This window comes from Gasterosteus aculeatus, chromosome 16 (assembly GCF_964276395.1).
Source record: "Gasterosteus aculeatus chromosome 16, fGasAcu3.hap1.1, whole genome shotgun sequence".
Classification (NCBI taxonomy): Eukaryota; Metazoa; Chordata; class Actinopteri; order Perciformes; family Gasterosteidae; genus Gasterosteus; species Gasterosteus aculeatus.
The window spans coordinates 12,541,437-12,564,172 of record NC_135704.1 but is presented as its reverse complement, the minus strand read 5'-3'; the positions used below and the strand labels follow the sequence as shown (position 1 = coordinate 12,564,172).

The window sequence follows — 22,736 nt, the reverse complement described above, 5'->3', positions numbered from 1 at the left end:
TCCATGTGCGGCGGCGGGGCGTCAAAACGAGGCCCCGCCCACAAGCATAACGGACGTAGCACGGCAGAAAGACAACGGGCCACTATCGTTTCTTCTCGGCTCAGCCGCACTCACGGACGACGTGATTACGTCGGTCGATGAACCGAACTTTTCGAACATTTAAAGCAAAGAGAAGAAGCGGAAACACACCCGCCGAACGACAGAGTAGCAGCAGGCCAGGGCGGGGGAGGGTTGGTTAAAGCACGTAAACAATACATGTTACATACCGCGCGTATTCCCCCTTAGAACGTGTTGTGCTGAACGTAATTGTCAAGTAAGCGCAGATAAAACATCGAACTATGGCAGCAGGAGTGAGGTTACAGCGCTGCTCCTTTGTGGTGTTCCCGCAGCCCGCGGCGTCATCTCGCGAGAGGAGGAGCGACGTCTCTCGAGAGTTTGGTGCCATACAGTTTCGTTTCAATATAAAAGGAACCCAATATATTTTGGCGTTGATTTCAAAGTTTTCTTATAGACCGTAAGTTTCGTTTCGGCACTCAATTTCAGAGGAAACGGAATAGCAGAACCGGGGTGTGGTTTCGGTGGTGTACAGCCATAGGATTTATAAGCTGCAGAACGGATGAGACATCAGAAGGCTGTTAAACTTGGTAACCGATGCGGATCTTCACAGATATGACTGAGGTAACCTTTCTTTTTATTTTGTGTATTTAGAATTATGAAAATGTTTATGAGCACTGTGAGGAATTAAATTAATTACAAGATATATATAAAATCTATTCGCAAAAAAAAGAACATTTACATTCCTCATTAAAAAATGCTGAGCGGTCGGAAAGTTTTGTCCATTTTTTAAATCTTTATATCGAATGTCATTAAAAGCTAGTTGGTGTATTAGTTTAGTCCATTCTATTAATTTATTCCCGCATGGATCCATTTTCTACGTTGGTATCAGCAGTGTGTCCTGCTTACACGTCGACCAGATAAGCATACAAGCTTTTTCATAATTTTCAAGTCATTTTACTTCTAATTATAATGTTATTTCCGTTTTAGAGCAGCTCGCGTTAGACAATCGCGAGGCAGACGAATCTAATTGACGCCTCTCAGAGTAAGACCGGATGTGGTAAAGCTGCAAGAATTTTGCTGACAATTTAACACATTCATCTGGTAGGCAAGCATGGACCTCTGAACTGGGAATAAGCAAAAATATTTTCACACTAAAACCAGAAAGCTCCCTTTAAATCTAAAACGGGGTTGATGCAGTGATAATGTGCTGATATGAACAAGCATGTGGTGAAAAGTCAAGTCAAGTCAAGTCAAGTCAAGTCATTTTATTTTGTATAGCCCAGAATCGCAAATTACAAATTTGCCTCAGAGGGCTTTACAGTCTGTACACATACGACATCCTCTGCCCCGAAACCCACCATCGGCACAGGAAAAACTCCCCAAAAAATGAAAAAACCCTTACAAGAGGGAAAAAAAAGGGAAGAAACCTTAGGGAGAACGTCAGAGGAGGGATCCCACTCCCGGGATGGACAGACTACAATGGATGCCATGTGTACAGAATGAACAATGTATAATACATGCAATTCCTATGACAGAAATGATTCAAGTAATTGTGAGTAGTAAGCCAGGCGCACAGCAGGACCACTGCAGAGGCAACCACCATCAGATAGAACCACCATCCACAGAATCCTGTGGGGAGGGAGAGCACAGAGATTTTAGGAGAGGGTAATGTCGGTTTATGAGTAAAGTAATATTATTAATATCTAAAATAATGATGATGATGATGATGGCAGCAGCAGGCGTCAGCATGGCCACGGTAGGTGTCAGGACCAGGGTCCCGAAGGAACCACGATCTATGGACCTGATAGGGGCGAAAGCACAAAAAAAACTCCCGGAAAGAAGCTGAATTAGTCATGTGCATTAATAAAACTTGAATTATGGTAGAACGAGAGCGTGAGAGAGGAGCTCGGTGTGTCCTAAGAATTCCCCCGGCATTCTAAGCCTATAGCAGCTTAACTAAGGGCTGGTCCGGACTAACCTGAGCCAGCCCTAACTATAGGCAGAATCAAAGAGGAACGTTTTAAGTTTTACTTTAAAAGAGCTGACCGAATCTGCCCCCCGGACTGAAAGTGGAACCTGGTTCCACAAAAGAGGAGCTTGATAACTGAAGGCTCTGGCCCCCAGCCTACTTTTTAAAACCATAGGAACAACAAGTAACCCAGCATCTATGGAGCGCAGTTGCCTTGTAGGGCAATACGGTGTTACAAGCTCTTGAAGATACAACGGTGCCTCACCAGCAAGTGCCTTGTAGGTGAGGAGAAGTACCTTAAAATCTATTCTTGATTTAACAGGGAGCCAGTGCAGAGAAGTTAATACAGGAGTGATATGATCCCTTTTCTTAGTTCTTGTTAATACACGTGCTGCAGCATTCTGAATCAGCTGGAGAGGCTTAAGAGATTTATAAGAGCAGCCTGATAACAAAGAATTACAGTAGTCCAGTCTGGAAGTGACAAACGCATGAACTAATTTTTCTGCATCACTTTGAGACAGGAAGTTCCTGATTTTTGATATGTTACGTAGATGGAAATAGGCAGTCCTTGAAGTCTTCTTTATATGCGAGTTGAAGGTCATATCCTGGTCGAAGAGAACTCCCAGATTCCTGACGGTGCTGCTGGGTACCAGAGCAATTCCATCCATAAAAACTGTATCACGCGACAGCTGGCTTCGAAGGCGCTCTGGGCCTATCAGGATAACTTCCGTTTTTTCTGAGTTTAGCATCAGGAAGTTGCCAGTCATCCAAGTTTTGATGTCTCCAAGACATTCTTGGAGTCTAACTAACTGGTCCGTCTCTTCTGGCTTGATCGACAGATACAGTTGAGTATCGTCTGCATAACAATGGAAGTTTATGCGGTGTTTCCTGATAAGATCGCCCAAAGGAAGCATATAGAGGGTAAATAAAATCGGTCCAAGTACAGAACCTTGTGGGACTCCGTGACCAACATTGGTGGTCTTTGAGGATTCACCGTTTACAAGCACAAACTGGGATCGGTCCGATAGGTAGGATTTAAACCAGCTGAGTGCAGTTCCTTTGATACCAATTAAATGTTCTAGTCTCTGCAACAGGATACAATGGTCTATGGTATCAAATGCGGCACTGAGGTCCAGCAAGACAAGAAAAGAGATGAGTCCTTGGTCCGATGCAAGTAGAAGATCATTCGTAATTTTCACCAGTGCGGTTTCTGTACTGTGATGCACTCGGAATCCTGACTGGAAATCCTCGAACAAAGCATTGTTTTGTAGAAAGTCACATAATTGATTTGCGACGGATTTCTCAAGGATCTTAGAGAGGAAGGGAAGATTAGAGATAGGTCTGTAGTTAGCAAACACCTCTGGAGCAAGAGTAGGTTTCTTAAGAAGAGGTTTAATTACAGCTACCTTGAAGGACTGTGGAAAATGAAACGTTAACCTCCTTCTGACACTTAGTTTGTGTAATAAAAGACTATAAATCAGTTTACATTGGATTTGTAATCTATCCTGACTAAAGATTTCTGAGCCACGCCTTTACTTTACATGTAGCCAAAGCAAATATACATGAGGAAATTACAAATGGAATAAACACATATACAAAATAATTACAGGGCATGCATGCTTCGTTTTTGGGCTACTTTTTCCCAATTCAGGCCACATTTACACATAGCCGGGTATTTACAGAAACGAATATTTCTGCCTCTGTTTTCAAAAAAGTTTCTGTTTATATGAACCCGCATAAATACGGCCCCGGACGCCATCATAACTATGCCAAACCTGTAGTCGGCAGTGTAACGAGAAGTATAAAGACATGCAAACCAATCAGAATCCTCAAAACCAACAACAAGTCGCATACTGTGACGTTTGACAACCTAGTTCACACGCAAACACAAAAACGGAGTTTTCAGAAATCTCCACTTTGGCCGGAGTTTTTAGAAATGACCGTTTTCCGTGATAAAACCTCCGTTTTTGTGTAAATGAAAGGCCAAAACGCATGAAAATATACGCGTTTTCCCATCGTGTAAACGGGGTCTTAGTCTCATTGTTTTTGCTTTTATTTAGAAAACCAGTTGGATGAGGCTCACTTTAACGGCGTCCCAGGTATAAACATACATTGGTCTGTGAGTTTAGTCAAAATGATTGGGTCCTGATGGGTGTCACCGTCCCAAACGGTAGAAAGGCTATAAACGAAATCTCTGCAACATGAGTTCCAAATCCCCCATGATGCCGTCATCATCGGCAGTCGGGCTCATCAACAGAGTCCGGTCCCCCACTGACTGACTCTGACATTCCACCCGTCACCTTCTTTCACACTGCACACGTCACTTACATGTGTCACTTTCGGTTCGCTGGTGCACTGTATTTTTAAATTTTTAAATATTTGTAACTTTAACTTATATTCCTTTATTTTAAACTAACCCACAACCTTATACTACTAACCCATAGCATTATTTTTCAATTTTTTATTTTTTATTTTATTCCTCGTGCACTGTTGTCTTGTCGTCCATGTCGTACTGTCTGCTGTTACGCACCAACCGTCAAGTATGTCTGACACATTATGGCAATAAATGTTTCCTGATTCCTGATCCTGACATTTGGTGCGTTGCAATCAGCCACTCCCTGTATTTAAAGGCTGCCAAGATTGCCAGCAACCACACCCTCAGCTTTATTACCGTAACTACCGGAGTCATCAACGTTATCCGACAACACCCTTGATCGTGTTGCTGTTTAGATGTTAACTGAACATGTGCAGGCAAGTCCAACCATACTTAACAAGCATGATGTGTGAACACAGTTGTTGAGTATGAATCAAACAATATGTGCCATCTGTTTGCCGATTGGTCCTCAATGTGCATGAGGTTGACATTCAACAAAACTCACCAAGGGACACATATATTATTAGGATAGATGAAAACTACTCTGGCTCTCTTACAGCTTCCAAGCCTGAAAGGATGAGTTCTAAGACCAAGAAAAAATCTAGGTGAGTGCATCTCGGTTTTTATGTTGTTTTGTGTGCCAACTGAACCACTTTGAGAATAACGTGCTATTTTCACCAAAGGGCAGTGAAGCAAACTTTCAGTTGACAAAAATGTATTATAATACGTAAGAAACCATGTCATCCCCAGGGTTGGGTTGAATAGATTATTTTGACTTGTATGGCCGTACACTGCCTTTTATACTGAGAACAACATCTTGTTTGAATGGACAGTTAATTCAGGCTCTTGATTTTTTTGATCTTGCTACGCACTGCTTTATTGTACAGAATATTGTTATTGTTGACAGAAAAATACCAAATTAGCCACTGGACTCGTACGCTAATATTTATACTACTCGTGGCAAGTGAGGGTGTTAGTGTAGAAATGAAAGCTTTTTATATGACATCATAAACAATAACAAGAAATGACAATTTGTTACAATCTCTTTACAGATTTATATGTGATTCTTGGAGCACCGACCTGTATAAATTCCATATATTAATTAAAGATTCAAAGTCCATTGCAGTCATATAAATAGATGAACCAAGATTTTTCTTTTAATTCCTTGTTTAAAGGAACAATAAGATAAGATAAGATATCCCTTTATTAGTCCCACAATGGGGGAATTTACAAAAGCACTTGCTACTATTATGTCTCTGAGTCAATGTCATTTACCAGCATTGAGGTAATTAGAGCACTAAACATACAAGTCAATTAAACATACTGATACTGACCTTCCTTTATTGCTTCAGGACTCACTCTGTGCTTATTTAAAGCTGTAACTGTAGTTTCTTTCACTCGGTACAGAACGTCCTTTGGGGCCACAGCCCCGCCCTTCCTCGACTACCTGCAGGATATTCTCCGTCGATATCCGGATGGTGGACAGATTTTAAAGGTGGGTGAAATATTCTGATTTACAAAAATTTCTTTGTAGGCTTTCATATTCTCTAAATGATACATACCATCATTCTTTGTATTGAGCTAACACACCTGTAGTATGTTTCTCTTGGCATGAGCAGCTAGGTTGCTAAACATGTTGAACCCTTTATAATTTTTTTTGAATCCAGAAAACAGGTATTTTTATTGAGATTACAGACTTTTGGGACATGAAATATTTAAATTGCAATTTTTGCCCTGCCAATAAAACAAAAAATTAGGTGTCACACTCAATTAATGCACGTATTACATTTTTATCTTTAGTCAAATGTAATACTTTACCTTTTGTGTTTCTCTGCCTTTAATCCACCAGCTGTTTGTGTGACAGTACCAATTTGTGGCCCCTGTTTGTAATTCATGGGCTAAATCTTGCTTCAGCATATTAATGTAGAGATCAGCTAATGCAGCTTTCCGGTGAAAGCCAACTATTTATGGCACACTAGGGAGGATTCAACTATTTTGAAAAGACCAAAATGTGCCAAACTTTTCAAAAATATTTTTCATAGCCGATATTTTTAAGTTCTCATGGAAGGAAAAGCACAGGTACTATATAATCCGGTGCAAGTAATAATAACTTGATTTAATATTAAAGTTCCACTCTGAACACCCACAAGGGTGTTTTCAGTTACTCTGGCTGATTAGACCCTGTTTGTGTCAGCTGGTTTGTAAATTTGCGTCAAAGTCAGCTTTATTTGCAATTCCTCGACGTGTACCAAACACACAGAGGAGTTGAAAAAATGTTTCTATCCAGTCCAACATATAAAGTAAATATAGATAAGGCTAATAAAGTAAAAGATGAAAAACATTTTTAGGGAACATATATTATGAGAAAAAACATCAATCTGTATTTAAGCCCTATAGTCAGACAAATAGTCGAGGGGAGCCTTAAAAGAGAGGGAGAGAGCTTTGCCCACAGGCATTGGGGAATTCTTTAACAAAGAAACAGTAAATTTCAACAGAATTGAAAAGTACTTATGCATGTATACAATATGTAAAGGACCTCTGAAAGTGTGTTACTTTTTAATGTGTGTGTGTGTGTGTATATATATATATATATTATATATATATATATAAAATGATTAAAAATAAACGATCGCCAAAATGATAAAAAAAATACTAATAAAATAAATAAAAAACAAAACTCTTTTCTTGGCATTATGCTGCAATTTTTGTAAATGAGATAAACAATGTTGTGCATAATAATTAAGAGTGACTTACAGAATCTCTATAAAGCTGACAACAGCTTTTACTATTTTCGAACAGAGTTGAAGCATAAGCAGCTAATATACTGCAATATACCTCACCAGACTGTCATGTAGCTCAACTTAAGACCTACCTTTCATTTCAATAATTGAATTAAACAAAACTAGAGAACTTGTCTAATTTGTAGAACAGTAACCTTTAAATTATCTGTCTGACTGTCTAATGAAGAGAGAGAGGGACTGCACGAGCACCGAGCAACAAAAGCGCGATGATACGTAACAACATTGTTGTGACAGAACGTTCTAACTGTCATTCATAAATTTACCCCGTCTGCAGGCAGCCACATCACGCAAAGATGACCAAAACTCTCATTTCGGTCGTCACGCACTTCGGGCCACACATCCAATTTCTCACGCTAAAAAAAACATCCATTCATCCAGCCATCCATCCATTTTTGAGTGTTATCTTTGGTTTGCTAAGATCTAACAGTTATTGTTCTCATCTGGCAACAGGAGCTGATTCAAAATGCAGACGATGCTCAAGCCACAGAAGTGGTTTTCATCCATGATGAGAGAAGCTATGGAACTGAGAGCCTTTGGACAAATGAATTGGGAGAATACCAAGGTATGCAGCCTTGATATGAGAAAATTGAATAAAAAAGATCCAATTGAAAAATATATTGTTATGCAGTAATGAAATGTCAGCACTGTACTTTGTATACCATCACTGTTGTCATGTGGGTTTCTTCCCACACTCCAGATTGTTTTGCCAAAGAGGAAAATGTTTTATTAAGACAAAATTCATTCTTATGTTGATGATAACTATCTATTATAGTTATATAGTTTATATATATAGACACATACTGTATTTCTTTTGTTGATTTAAGAAAACGTTGTTCTCATGATAGCCTGATAAAATGGTGTTATGGTCTAATACAAGGGTCCTCAACCACCGGGCTGTGGTATGGTACCGGTTTGTGGGCCATTTGTTTCCAGGCCGCACCACAGAAAGATTTCTTTTTTTTTGTCATTTGACTTCTGAAATATGTTTTATTTTTAAATCCATGCGACTACAAACAAAACGCCGTATATTGTTACACAAGCACTCTTCCTCTGAGCAATTTTTTTATTTTTGTTTTCACAAAAGGTCCTGCTCTCTACGCCTACAACAATGCTGCGTTCACTGAGGATGACTGGGAAGGAATTCAGCTGGCCGGGCGGAGCGGCAAGCGCAACGACCCAAACAAAGTCGGGAGGTTTGGTATCGGCTTCAACTCTGTCTACCACATAACAGGTGAAATCATCTACGTATACACTCTCATAACGAGTAGTCTCAGTTGGAGTATTGGTCCCTCTGTAAACATAATACATAGTAAATTAATTGGGCCGTATCTGTTTTACTTCATTCACAGATGTGCCAAGTATATTCAGTTCAAAGCACCTTGGCATGATGGACCCCCAGGAAAAGATATTTGAAAACGGGAAGGGTTTTCTGTGGTCTTTGGATAACACAGAACACCAAGATGCTCTAACGACTATGGTCGATCAGTTTCAACCATTTCGAGATATAGTTTCACTTGTAAGCAGACAAGAATGGTCAAAAGTCGTGGAGGATCAACACTTTGACGGGACAATCTTCAGGTTCCCCTTGCGCAATCAGGCATCAGATATTTCAGATAATCTGTATGACTCTAACAAGGTGGTCGAGCTTTTTGATAGCTTCATTTTGGATGCAGACTTGAGTCTTCTGTTCCTGAAAAATGTGACCTCTGTGGCCTTGATCCACATCAATGCACACGGCACTGCTAACACCAGACTTGAGGTGAAGTCCTCAGTCCCCACAGATGTCATTCTGGAGTCAGAAGACAAGTCAATTGTTGAGGGTTCAACAAGGTTTAAACTGATAACTCTCAACTCAGAGGACCAAAAATTCACACAGTGGCTTGTGACAACATGTACCATGAAAGAAGGCCACGTTGAAAATCTTGATTCACTGGCAAAGAAGTTGAGCTTTTTCCCTCAAGTTGACTTGGCTTTCCCGTGTGGTGAGAAGAGAGATTGTAGTGAGAGTAGACTGAGCTGCTTTCTTCCTCTCCCAAACAACGAATCCAACAAGACCGGCCTCCCGGTTTATATCAACGCATGCTTTGGCCTCACAGACAACAGAAGACAAATCAAGTGGCAGGAGGACGACCAGAAACACGACGAACATGCTGTGTGGAATGAATTGCTGATGAAGGAGGTGCTCCCACACGCATACCTCATGATCATTCAACATGCTATCAAACTTGCCCAAAAATCCGATCTGCCCGTCTTGTCCGTGTACGATCTGTGGCCAGACATTGCCCAGATACAACACAAAGACAAGTGGTACGCTGTGGCGCTGGATGTCTTTCATCACTTATTCAGCCAGAAACTAGCTGTCCTCTCTCTTGCCAAAGATGAAAGAGAGTTCATCACTCCGTCAGAAGCCGTGTTGCCCTGTAATGGACCAACGAGCCCCGACACATTTGCCGCCATTAAAAGGATTCTGGTTTCATGCGGAGAAAATCTTGTCACTTTACCGGGTAACGTTTCAAGAGCTTTAAGTGAGGCGTACCCACGCGCCCTTAAACATGTGACTCCAACTTTTCTACGGGACATTCTCCGTAGGATTGGTGTGCACAACATCTCTAAAGAGGACAAACTCTGTCTTTTGGAATACGTCTTAAGTGATGAAAAATACAAAGACCTCAAGGGTCTTCAGCTACTTCCACTCAACGATGGATCTTTCAGATCCTTCTCAAACAGAGAGGAAGACACTGCTTTGATTGACAGCAGGGATTTTCCAAGGTAGGTTTTTACATTTTTAGCTTCATTCATTTTACATTTTTAAAAAATGAAATAAATTAACAGAAGTTACTAAGGATTTACTGCAATTTAAAGTACTAAGTGGCCAAATATGTGCAATATATGCCAATGTCATAGTTATATATTTAAACTTGTTCTTCTGAGTTTGTATCCTTATGGTTGAAATGCACTTATTGTAAGTCACTTTGGATAAAAGCGTCAGCTAAACTTATCTTCTGTGCAGAGTCTTGCTACCATTCTGCAAACACCTCTTCATCCCAGATGATCTCACTCCCGCCTGCAGAACCCACCTGAAAGAACTGGCCAGAAAAAGTAGGAGTCATTTATAGAAAGGAGATCATGAAAGTTATTGTCATCTGCATGTTTTCACAAAACACCAACATATATGTATATATCTTTCAGGTTTATTTAAGGTCATCAACATTGGCGCAGCCCATATTGCCGATTACACAAGGAGGTATTTGCCACAGGACTGGAAGCAGATGAAGACAGGGCTTGTCACCTGGGACATCCGCCGCAGCCAACATCCGCCTTTAGACTGGCTCCAAGATTTCTGGAAATTTCTCAACACGCACTTCAAAGAGTTAAGTGGTTTCACTGGAATGCCATTAATACCAGTCAGTCCCCTGTCTGCCAGTCAGCCTGTATCACTTGCAAGACTGGAAAAGAAAACAACCCTCATATTTCAGAAAAGCAAGCAGATGAACTTGCCAGAACAAATAACTCAGTTACTGAGCAAAGTTGGTGGGACAGTGGTGAGAGGAAACGATTGGCTCACACACAAAGACCTTGACTCGTATGTGCTGTGCCCATCTCCAAAGACTGTCATGAAAGTCTTGGCAAACTTAGATTCTCAGGTTATCATCAGAGAATTCAAAACTGCTTCTTACAAAGCACGAGAAGAACTGAAAGATTATCTCTCTCACCTTGACTCTCAAATGGATTCTCTCTCCAAGGCTGAGAAAGATCTACTCTCCCAGTTGCCTCTGTTTCAGACCATGAAAGGTGCCTGTGTTGCAGCTCAATCAAAACAGGCTGTGCTTCTCATTTCTGGTCTAACAGTACCAGCAGAGTTCCCCATGCCCGATTCTGTTGTGCAGTGTGCAACTGAGGCTGATCGCAGACTGTTACAGCTGCTGAAGGTTAATCTCTTGAACACTGCTGAAGCGACCAATCTCCTCCTTGATTGTATCGAGAGGGGGGCTTTCAAAAAGCAAGACACTGAGAACATTATGACTTGGATTTTACAACACGGTGATAACCTTTTCCCTCAAAATCGGACCTTGAAACTCAGATGTAAGGCCTTGAGCTTCATGGAGGTGAATGGAAAGCCAAGAAACACTTCAAGCTTTTTTGATCCAAGAATTGAAAACTTCAAAGTCATTTTTGATTCAGAATTCTTCCCCCCACCCTCATACACTCGCACACCGCAGATGCTTCAAAGCCTGATAGATCTCGGATTGCTATGTAAAGAAGTCGACGTGTCACCTGAGCACTTGCTACAAGCTGCCACACTGATTGATGGACTTCATGCTGATTCTCAAACTGAAGCTCTCAAGAGAGCTCAGGTGCTCTTGAAGATGTTGGATACCAATGATCTACTCACAAAGTTTTCTGCTCAACAGCTTCATCAGCTCAAGAGGCTAAAATGGATCCCATGTCCTGATCTTGGTAATAACCACAATAATGACGGATTTCAGACAAGTTTTTTCTGTCCGGATGAAATAAGACATTCTGTGTACAAAGACATTGTTGGACATGTGATGCCCCTGGTGGGAAAGTTCAGTGACAGAGTGAGCAGCCAACTTGGTCTTAAGCGCCAGCCCCCGCCGGAAAAAGTAGTCGATAATTTGTCGGTCCTGACATCAAAGGCAAAGAAAATGGTGGACCCTGACACAAATGTGGTTTTCAAAAGGGAATTGCATAGCATCTACAAACACATGCAGGATCACATCTCAGAATTTTCAACATTGATGAACAGGGACACTCCCTGGCTGTGGAACCACCAGCAGTTTGTTTCCCTTCAGGATCTGGTTCTAGACTACCCACCCAATCTCGATCTGAGCTCTTACATCGGGAAGGTGCCAAATGAATTTCGGCCATACAAGAACTTGTTCCGGAAGTTCGGCCTGAGAATGTTGCTTTCAGATAAAGAAGTTATTGGTATTCTTTATTCGATCCAGCAAACCATTGAACAAAGGCAACAACCATTTGCAAATTCCTCTGAGGTAAAAGTGTCAATAGAAATCCTTAACTGGCTGTGGAGAGAGAAGAAGAAAGTTGAGGATGACATCCCAGTTCCAGTTCTCATAGAGGATGAACAACATACTCTGAAACCCCTGTCAACCGCAGTCTTCTGTGATGTCAGCAAAAATGGGTTGAAAGGGCTAAAGTATAGCCAAGAGGAAATTCATGTTGTTCATGAAGAAATCCCAAGAGCTGCTGCTGAATGGTTTGACATTCGATTTCTCAGTACGCATATCCTTGATCCAGAGTTGGTGGGAATAGAACAGTGTGGACAATCTGAACCCATAACAATAAGGATAAAAAACATTCTCAAAGAGTATGACGAAGACAGTGACATCTTCAAAGAGCTCATTCAAAATGCAGAGGATGCTGGGGCCAAAGCCTGCAAGTTCTTGGTGGATTTCAGAGTACACAAAGACAGTCCTGAAAGTCTCATTGACCCTGACATGACTCTTTGTCAAGGACCTTGCCTTTGGGCATTTAATAATGAGCAGTTCACAGCTGAGGATTGGAAAAATATTGTTAGAGTCGGTTCTGCCTCGAAGGAAAACAAAGTGGAAAAAATTGGAAAGTTTGGACTTGGATTCAATACCGTGTACCATGTGACCGATGTTCCTTCGATCCTCAGTGGCAACAGTCTTCTCATACTTGATCCAAATGTGACACACCTCAAGAAGCACATAAAAGTAAACACAAATCCTGGAATCAAGCTGGATCTCTCTCAGAAACGACTTTTTCATTGTTTTCCTGGTCAGTTTGGACCATATGAGCGCATTTTTGATTGTAATTTCAAGAGGCACGGCCCCACTGAGCCCTATGCAGGCACTCTGATCAGACTTCCTTTCAGAACTGAAGAAGAGGCTTCCAAGTCAGAAATAAGTTCAAAGGTGTATCACAAACACAATATCTTCACTTTTCAACAGCACTTTACAAACAATTCACAAACACACCTGTTGTTTTTGAAGAACATCAATACATTGTCGCTACAGCGTATCTCAAACAGTGTATCAACTCCTCCAAGAGATGACGAAATAGAAACCATCCTGACTGTCTCCAAAACCACTCTGAGTAAAAATCAGATTCCTGATGAATATGTCTTTCAGCCAAAGCAACGTGAAGCTGAGAAATTACTGATGAAACTCGATGGAAAATGCAAAGAAGTCATTGACTGTGGCAAGGTCAACCTTGTCAAAATATCTAGTCAGCAATCTGGTGTAACTGAAGTCCAGCTGTGGCTCCATTACAGCTGCTTTGGGACAAATCAGTCGTTGCAAATGGCTCTGGAAGAAAATAAGCAAGCCAGGTTCTCTTTGCCCATTGGTGGGATTGCTGTGCCTTTGCAACAGGACCCAGACACTAGGAAACTGGCCCCGTTGCAGACGGATCTAGTTGGACAGGCCTTTTGCTTCCTCCCTCTTTCTGTTCACACAGGTCTTCCAGTCAATGTAAATGGTACTTTTGCCGTGACGAGTAACCGAAAAGGACTGTGGGAGAGTGGGCTGAAACACAACTGGAACAAAGCCCTTCTTCAGGATCCCGTAGTGACGGCGTATGTTACTGCACTTTTGGCACTAAAGAAAATGTGTGAAAACAAAAAACTGGACCAATACTGTTATCACACATTTTGGCCTGATAGAGAGAAAGTGAGTGAAACCTTCAAGCCTTTGGTTGATGCATTGTACGCCACCATTGCTCAGCACCCTCATGGCCTGGAGCTCTTTAGTGATGGAGAATATTGGTGCTCAATTAACACCGCCATTTTTCTACATGAGAGCATCGAAGAGAATAAGGACATCAGTGCACTTGCTATGCAGGTATACAAGAAACATGCTAAATCACCGAGCCGCGTTGTTCCTCTTCCACTGTGGTTGAGAAATGGCTTCAAAAAGTGTGGCCTCAAGGACGTTTTACAGAAGAGAACATTGAACTGGGAGACGTTTTACCAAGAAGTAGTGTTTTGCAACCTTAGTACCATGGATCCTAAGAGCAGAGATACTCTTGTGCTGCACGCTATTGACCTAAATAACAAAGACATTGACAAACTACTGCTGCGTTATCCATGCATTCCCACAAAAGCCGGACAACTCCAGCTCATCAAGAAACTTGTGAATCCATCAGGGAGAGTATCCCCTCTTTTTGAAACGGACAAGGGACGCCTGCTTGGGGGTACCAAAAATGACTTCTGCTCTCCTAAAAGGATTCAACGTTTGTTGGAACTTGGAATGGCAAATGATAATCTCCCACTGGAAGACATCATGCAGAAAGCAGGCACAATCTCCAAAACCTGGAGCACAGACAAAAGGAAGGCGTATGAGCATTTGAATTGCCTCATCGAACTCATGAAGAGTCACACAAATGACAAAGATTGTCCCCACTGGGAAACACTGAGAATGACTGAATTTCTCCCAGCGTTCTCCCCCGGGGACACCAAAATGAAAAGAAACGTAACATTTCAAAAACCCACTGATCTTTTTACTGGCAAATGCTCCCCACTTGTGAACATGACACAGCATGTGCTCGATCAAGACAATCTCAAAATACACAACGCTGATCCAGTCCTGCAACTTTTGGGAGTTCACGACAGCCCAAGTCCTGTCGAGGTGCTTCAGCAGCTGCAAGAAGCATGTCAGCAATTTGAATCCATAGACGCATCCATGCTTCACAAAATAGCATCGGAGTGCTATAAGTTCCTGAATCAGTGGCTCAGTGATTCTGGGGATTCCACTTTCATTTCACAGAGGGCAAATTCATTCCCATTCGTTCTTGTTGGCAGTACATTTGTAAATGTGAACTGTGTAGCTGAAAATGGGCAATTTGAAGCAAAACCATATCTCTACGTTCTTCCAACTGCCTTCAATGATTTCAGGAGGCTCTGGGAAAGTGTAGGTGTTGAAAAATGTTTCACAACCAGTCAGTTTCAAAGTGTGCTCCAGGAGGTGCATTTCCAAAATGGTAACAAGCCCTTGCCAAAGAGTGATCTAACAATTTGCCTGAAAATTCTCAAAGAAGGGATATTTGAGAAAGACGCCTCAACTATTGACCATCTCATACCAAACCAACACAGAGTTTTACAACGTGCCAGTGAAATATTTTACAATGACAGCCCATGGATGCCAGTCGATCCTGACGTCACATTATGTCACGAGCTTCTCCCTCGTGTTGTGGCACGCTACTTTGGAATCAAAACTACCAAGCACCATACCCTCGAAAACTCCCGAGATGAGGACTTTTCACCATTTTCTTTTCCATTTAAACAGCAGGAAGAACTAACTGTTCGAATTAAAAACATAATTTCCGCCTATCCAAAAAAGAAGGATATCCTTAAAGAGCTTATTCAAAATGCTGATGATGCAGAGGCAACAGAAATTCACTTTGTTTGGGACAAAAGACATCATGGAGACGAAAAAACTTTTGGGAAGAAATGGAATGAGCTTCAGGGTCCAGCACTGTGCGTTTTCAACAACAAGGTGTTTTCAAAAGATGACCTGCACGGCATTCAACAGCTGGGAGAAGGAGGAAAACACAACTCTCCAGGGAAGATAGGCAAATACGGAATAGGATTCAACTCTGTTTACCATCTGACTGACTGCCCCTCGATCCTCACTGGGGATGAAAAACTCTGCATTTCTGATCCCAATCAGGAATATATTGAAAGTTCTTCAGGCAAACCACCAGCTGGCACTGGCTATAAGCTAGTTGACACTTTCAAGAACATGTACATGGATGTCTACAATTCTTTTCTTCCAGACCAATTTCCTCTTAAAGAAGGCACCATGTTCAGATTACCTCTACGGATGGGTACCATGGCAAACTCCTCTAAAATTTCCCAGAAGGGGGTCACTGACGAGGATTTGGAAGAACTGTGCTCTGCTCTCGCTGAAGATCCTGAAGGACTCATTCTGTTTCTGAAAAACATCTGCAAAATAAAATTCCATGAAATCAACGACCATTCAGGGCAACTTAAAACCCTCTTTGAGGTGAATAAAACTGTACCAGAGGAATGCAAAGGAAAAAAAGACGCTTTTGTAAAACGTCAACAAAATGCACTGCAATCAGACAAAGCAACAATAGCAGAACAACTGATTTATGGAACCTTGATTTCAACCTCTAAGAAAAGACAAACTGGATGGACCATTGCGGAACAGTTTGGCTCATTTAAAAACGTTGGTAAAACAGAGCCAACACAACACGTCAAGCTACCCCAAGTAGCCATAGCAGCGCGTGTGAGCTTAAAGATGGGCATAAGTTCAGTTGGAGAATTATCCAGCCCTGTGAACTTTACTGGACAAGCCTTTTGTTCACTTCCTTTGCCTGGGGAAACTGGACTGCCAGTGCATGTCAATGCAAACTTTGAGGTAGATTCTGCAAGGAAAAACTTTTGGACAGAAGATGGGCAGAGTATTAAATCTAACTGGAATGAATCTTTGAGACAGAATGTCATTGCTCCACTGTATGGAGATCTCCTTCATTACATGAGCTGTGCCATGGCTAAAAAGAAAATCACTTTTGAACAGATTGAGTCAGGCTACGTATGTTTTTGGCCAACAGTGTCCACTGGTGTTAAACAAGATTGGCATGAAATGATCCATGAGGTATACAGATCAATCAAAGAAAGAGGCCTCAATGTGATTCCAGTGATGCGACGTTCCACACAAATAATTGCAGGCAAAACATTCCCGCGGTACTCCTTTGACTGGTGTAACGTCAGAGAAACTGACACAACTACGGCACCTTACCTGACACATACAAGAAACGCTACAAGAGATGAGATCGATCACATTTTGGAAGATCTTGGAATGACTTTGATTCCGTCATCCATGCAACCGGTTTGGAACAGTTTCCGATCCGCTGCCATTGAAGTGAAAGAAGTGAATCCTTTAACTGTCAGGACTTTCCTGAGAGAAAAACCCCTCAATGATCCAACCCAGACTCATCAGCAATTACCGTTGCCCATAACTGCCACTTTGATCAGAAATAAAAAACGATTTTCACAGCTCTTGAGTTTCTGCTTGAAAGATTTGGACTCAAAAAAGGTCACCAAGGACATCTCCAGTTCCTTCAATGGGCTCCCACTGCTTCTAACGAGCGATAAGGTTTTGAGAGTGTTTAACTCTGAGTCTCCCAAGCTGATATCAACATATGACAGTCTGTTCCTTGGCTACGAGGCCCAATTTGCAGATTTTCAGTCCAACCATGAGCACATTTCTGCTCTAAAAGGTTTAAGCCTAGTCAAGAGTTTGACGGTTCCCAGTGCAGTGGAATATCTGAAGCCATTAATTCAGCAGCTTCTCCAGAAATGCGAAGTTGATCCACACAGTGGACTTCATGTCCCGAACAAGTCCACGTTGGAGTGGTTGAAGTCACTTTGGAAGTTCTTAATGAGTGAAATGAAACCATCTAGTTTCTTTCCACTCAGTGATAAACAAAGCCTGACAATGAGTGAGGTAAGGCAACTCTTCAATAACTGCTGCATTTTACCTGTTGTCTGTCCAAGGGGAAACAACAAGCTCCTCTTGCAAACAGTGAAAAACATGCCAAGTGTAATCCAGTTTGCTTCAGAAAAAGACTTATCAGGGATCCTCTTTAAACTTGGGTTTATGAAGCTTAACGTGTTATTCTTCACAGAGTATATAGACAGAGAGATTCTTTCACTTCTATGCTCTCAACTTCTGGATGTGAAAGATCAAAGCTCTGTGTTGGACCAGGTCTTCAACATTGACCACTCAGAGTTTTCTAAGCTTTCTCCTGAAGAGATGAACGAGCTTCAGCGTTTCCTGCAGTCTGGAGTGTCAAGGTCCGAAGACAAACAAGAGTATAAAAAAAAACTCAAGTCATTGCCATTATTTGAAACAGTCCATGGTAACAGAGTGAGGATTGATGGGCCCAGAGAGGTATTCATCTTCAACAGCCTGCATTCAAAGGAATTTCCCGGATTGTTCAAGTTGTCCAACAACATTTTTCTACGACATAATCCAGAGAACTCCAGTCTGTCACAAGCATTGAACATCGAAACCCTTACAGATTTGGACTATTTCATGAAGTTCATTCTGCCGTTTGTACACGGACTGACAGAGATGCAAATGTTCCAATGCCTCAAACTGTTGCTGTCACCATTGTTACTCCTGTATGACATTGAGCATGAGAATCGTCTCCTCATCATCTCCTCAATGAAGACAGTGAAATGTATTCCCGATTGTCAAGGCAGATTGGAGACGGCATCGTACTACTTTGATAAGAGTGTCCCGCTATACGAGAAAATGTTGCCCCAAGAGAGATTTGTGCCTGACAGGTTTTGGACTGAGCTATGTGAAGGAGATCAGCAAAAAGAAAATGCAAAAAAGTTATTCAGAGACCTTGGGATGAAGCATGCTGTGTCAACAGATGACATAATCAATTTTGCGCGACAGCTAGAATCAGAAGCAAAAGGAAACGATCCACTTAAAGAGTTGAAAAATAAATCGTCACTAATTTTAAAAGCAGCCTTGTCCATTGTGAGTGGTGACCAAGGCAAAGAGGAAAGGTTGCTGGAGCGCATCGCAGACATTAAGTTCATCTTTCCTGTGAAAATTCAAGAAGAGCTGTGCAAATATCACCAACCATTTGCTGGGGAGAGAACTGCTGTTGGAATAAGAGGATCTTTGATAGAAAGCGATCAAAAGCAAGAATTGATTTGGTCATCGATGCCAATCATACAGGTCCCGTGTTATAAGTCAAAGAAGCTCCTGAAAATGCTGGAAAATGCTGGAGCGCTTGAACAACCACCTTCACACTGTGTAACCACGAACATGAGCAACATCTGTCAGTCGCCATGTGAAACTGACCAGTTGATCAGAACCCGCGCTAAGGTGTTCCGAAGTGCGTATACCCATCTGCAAGCCAGCGGGATTGAGGGACAACCATTGGCTGGTCTTCCAGTTGTGTTGGTTGAAAAAGACAAAGGGCTTGAGAGGAGTGATGTTGTGTCTTTTTCACTCCCTCATGACAGTGAGTTCAGACCGTATTTCTACAAAATTTCTCCGAAGGATGTCATGTTTCAAGAGTTCTTTAAAAAAATTGGTGTAAATGACCATCCTACTGCAGCTCAGTATTGTAATGTTCTGGCAGCAGTTTATGCCGATTCCTGTGATAAGCAACAACTGAACCCAAACCAACTGGAAACCGTGAAACGTGCCGTTGAGCAGTTTTTCACATTACTCAAAACTGAAGGAAAACCGTCCCTTGATGATGTAAAGGCTTTGTATCTTCCTGCAGTAGATGGTAAATTGAACCCATCCTCCACTCTCTACTACAATGACACAGTGTTTGAGATTAAAAGGTTGGAAGAAGCGCTCGAGAATAAGTTCCTGTTGCTCGAGAAACTCAGTGAATGTCATTTGGACAGCGACAGATATGAGAACCTTCGATTGCTACAGTTGCTGCCTCAGAATGTGATGCCTAAAATGCTGTCTCAAGTCACTGAGGAGAAATTAGTGGAATCACATGTGCAGCTTTGTGAGCTTGAAATGGAATGCGAATTTAGTCGATGGTTTGAAGACCATCTGTCCTCTGCAGCGTTTACATATGGACTAATTTGCCTGATCAGAGACCAGTCTCAGGGAGAAAAAACACAAGAGGAAGCCAATGCCATGTGCAAGAAGACTTTTGGCAGTATTAAGATTGTTTGCTGCAGAAGTCTGAAAACAAAGCTTTGGGTGGATGGACAACCGCTGGACAAAACTGACACGGAAACCGATGTTTTTGTCAAAAAAGACCAACAAGATTGCTTTTTTTTCTTGAAACATAATGATGCCATGGAAGTCATGGTGATAGGTGACATCAATATGACATTGGCAGGAGAGATAAATGTCCTTTTAGGTAACACAATGGGATCAATTCACCTCCGAGTCCTTGGGCAACTTCTCACATGTGGCAGTCATCAAGATGTTCAGAAATGTTTGGCTAAGAATGGGATCCTTGACAGTGCTGAAGCTGAAAGTGTTCTTAATCCACCAGCCCCTGGATCAGAAATTCCAGAAGAATGGGTCGACTCCTTAGACATGGGCATCCTTAATAACTTTGAAGAGGGGGAATATGTTGGCTACAACACTAACGACAAGTACGTTTATGCAGTTGTTGTGGAAGAACTGTCTGGGCACTGTGGGATCTATACACAAAGATACAAAATAGAAATTGGAGAAGATGAGCCGATTGAAGTCAGTTGTCTTGACATGTATCAGTTTAAACGACCAAAGAAGGCGCAACCTGGACGGAGGAGTTGCACATCTGCTGAAGCTTCTTGCATGGACTTGGTGCCCCTAGCAGGAGCTGTGCCTCATTCTTCCAAACCATCAGCTGCAAGTTCATCATCCACAAGATCCTCACCAGCATCCGTTGACGAAGCCAAAAGAGAAATTGACAAATGCTTGGAAGATATCTGGACTCTTCCGCAGGAGGAGAGGCTTAAAGCTATCAAACGACTGTACCTCAGATGGCATCCTGACAAAAACCCAGACTGCCCACATCTCGCCACTGAGGCATTCAAATACCTAAATAATCGAATTGAGGAGCTAAAGAACGGCAAAAGCAAAGGAAAAACTGCAGGCTCGACCCACTCGAGCAGAAGCTCAAATTTCAGCCACTTCTATGAGCAATGGGAGAAGGAGGCCAGGCAACACAGAAATAGTCGAGAGAGATTCTCCAGAACCAACAATTCCTACAACTTTTGGACCCATAACGAAAATGTCCCGAGGCCAAACAAAGAGGAGGCCCAGCGCTGGTGCCGACAAGCCCGGTGCGATCTCAACGCAGCTCACAATGACATTGGCAGGGCGAGCACAGAGTGGTGTCTGTTCAAGATCCACCAGGCGGTGGAAAAGGCGCTCATAGCTGCGCATTACAAAAGAGACGGTCAACATCCCACCAGCACCTCCATTTCGGCCCTCGCTCAGGGGGTTTCGCTCTACAACCTTCAGCTGAGAGTTCTGCCGCAAATGGTCGCCAAGCTGAAGACTCTGGGAGTCGACGCCAAAAAGACTCAGTATCCAAAATATCATCCAGCCCCCCATATTCCCAATGAGCAGTTTGAATCAGAGAATGAAATGGCAGCAGTGAATCAGGCATCTGAGCTCCTTGGGGAAATAGAGGCATATGTGAATTAGGGATCAACAGACGTTTGCAGAGTCGATTGCTGATGTTCCGATATTGACACATTACTAAAAACAAAATGTCACTATTATGTTGAGAATTCTGAAACGAAAGATGTATTCTTTTTTGTGAGCCTTTACTGTAGTAAAACCAGTTTATATATCAATATGTATAACATGATTTTTGATTATTTCATTCATTACAGTTGACAGGACCAATATAATGACTTTTTTTTCAACGTTATGTTTAAATACTCGTTGAGTACCAGTTTAATCACTGTATGACCTTGTTATGAAAATTGAAATCTGTCAGTGTATTCTTTTTTGCCACGCTATAATTTTTTTACTCTTTTAGATCACTGTACAAAAAGGTTATGAAAACAAAAATATGAAAGTATGTTGTTTTATAAACTCTTTAAGGATCCATTTATTAATTTGTTAAAATTTGGGAGCAATATTTTTTAATATTATTTTGCATAAAATATTTTAAGATATTAAAGTTTAATTTGGCAATGTTATGTATAACTACGTATTATCAATTTATAGACTGCGCAAATTTCTCATTGAGTACCAATATAATCTGTAGACCTTGTAAAGAAAATAAATATATTTTTACTGCAATTTTGTAATTTCTAACTTCTCATTTAGGAACAATATAATCCCTGTATGACTTTATTATGAAGATATGAGAGTTGTTTTGCAATGTTATCACTTAGAACTATTGAGGACCAATATAATCGCTATACAACTTTGCAATTCTTTTGATTACCTTGAATGATTTAAACACGTAGAACTGTATCATCTCTGTATGATTTTTTTTTCCCTTATTGGTTTCTTTAAATTTAACCTCCTGATTTCCATTGGCACATAAAGAAAGTTGTCTTTAAAAATAAAAAAATGAAATTGAATATTATGGTTTTTTATTATTTGTTTGTTATCAAATTCTCCCCTTAACTCACTTCTGTAGACATCAGTCACACCTGTTTTCTTATATTACTCACATCACATATTAAACTGTGAAACTTCCAATAGTATAAGATATCATTAAATATGTAGGCTATCATGTTTACTTTATACTATGAATATAGTAATAAGGTAAAAATGCAAATGTAATAAATAATAAATATAAATGTAATGTAGAATCTGTAAAAGTTGCTCTGCTTCTTGTGCCACAAATCGTAAAACTGAGGTTGTGGTAATATATTTATATTGAGCTGTAAACCTTTGCAGAAGATTTAAATTATTTTGGCTGATTAGCTGATCTCATGAACTCTTGTTTGCTTATTTGATAATGGATTATACCCCAAAAATCGGGGGTTGGTGTGCACACAAGCCAGATTTGAAATTTGAAATGCGTCTTCACTACAACCTTAGATTCT

At 41.2% G+C, this 22,736-nt stretch overlaps 1 protein-coding gene across 1 annotated transcript; it reads left to right on the top strand.

The window, feature by feature from the left end:
* The first annotated feature begins 416 nt into the window (after positions 1–416).
* On the top strand, positions 417–22,265 carry sacs2 (sacsin molecular chaperone 2). The gene is made up of 8 exons (XM_078091309.1): positions 417–678; positions 4,960–5,005; positions 5,808–5,895; positions 7,652–7,763; positions 8,286–8,432; positions 8,551–9,970; positions 10,212–10,300; positions 10,391–22,265. The coding sequence occupies exons 2-8, from the start codon at positions 4,977–4,979 to the stop codon at positions 21,370–21,372; spliced, it is 12,867 nt and encodes a 4,288-aa protein (XP_077947435.1). The 5' UTR covers positions 417–678; positions 4,960–4,976; the 3' UTR covers positions 21,373–22,265.
* Positions 22,266–22,736: the final 471 nt, after the last annotated feature.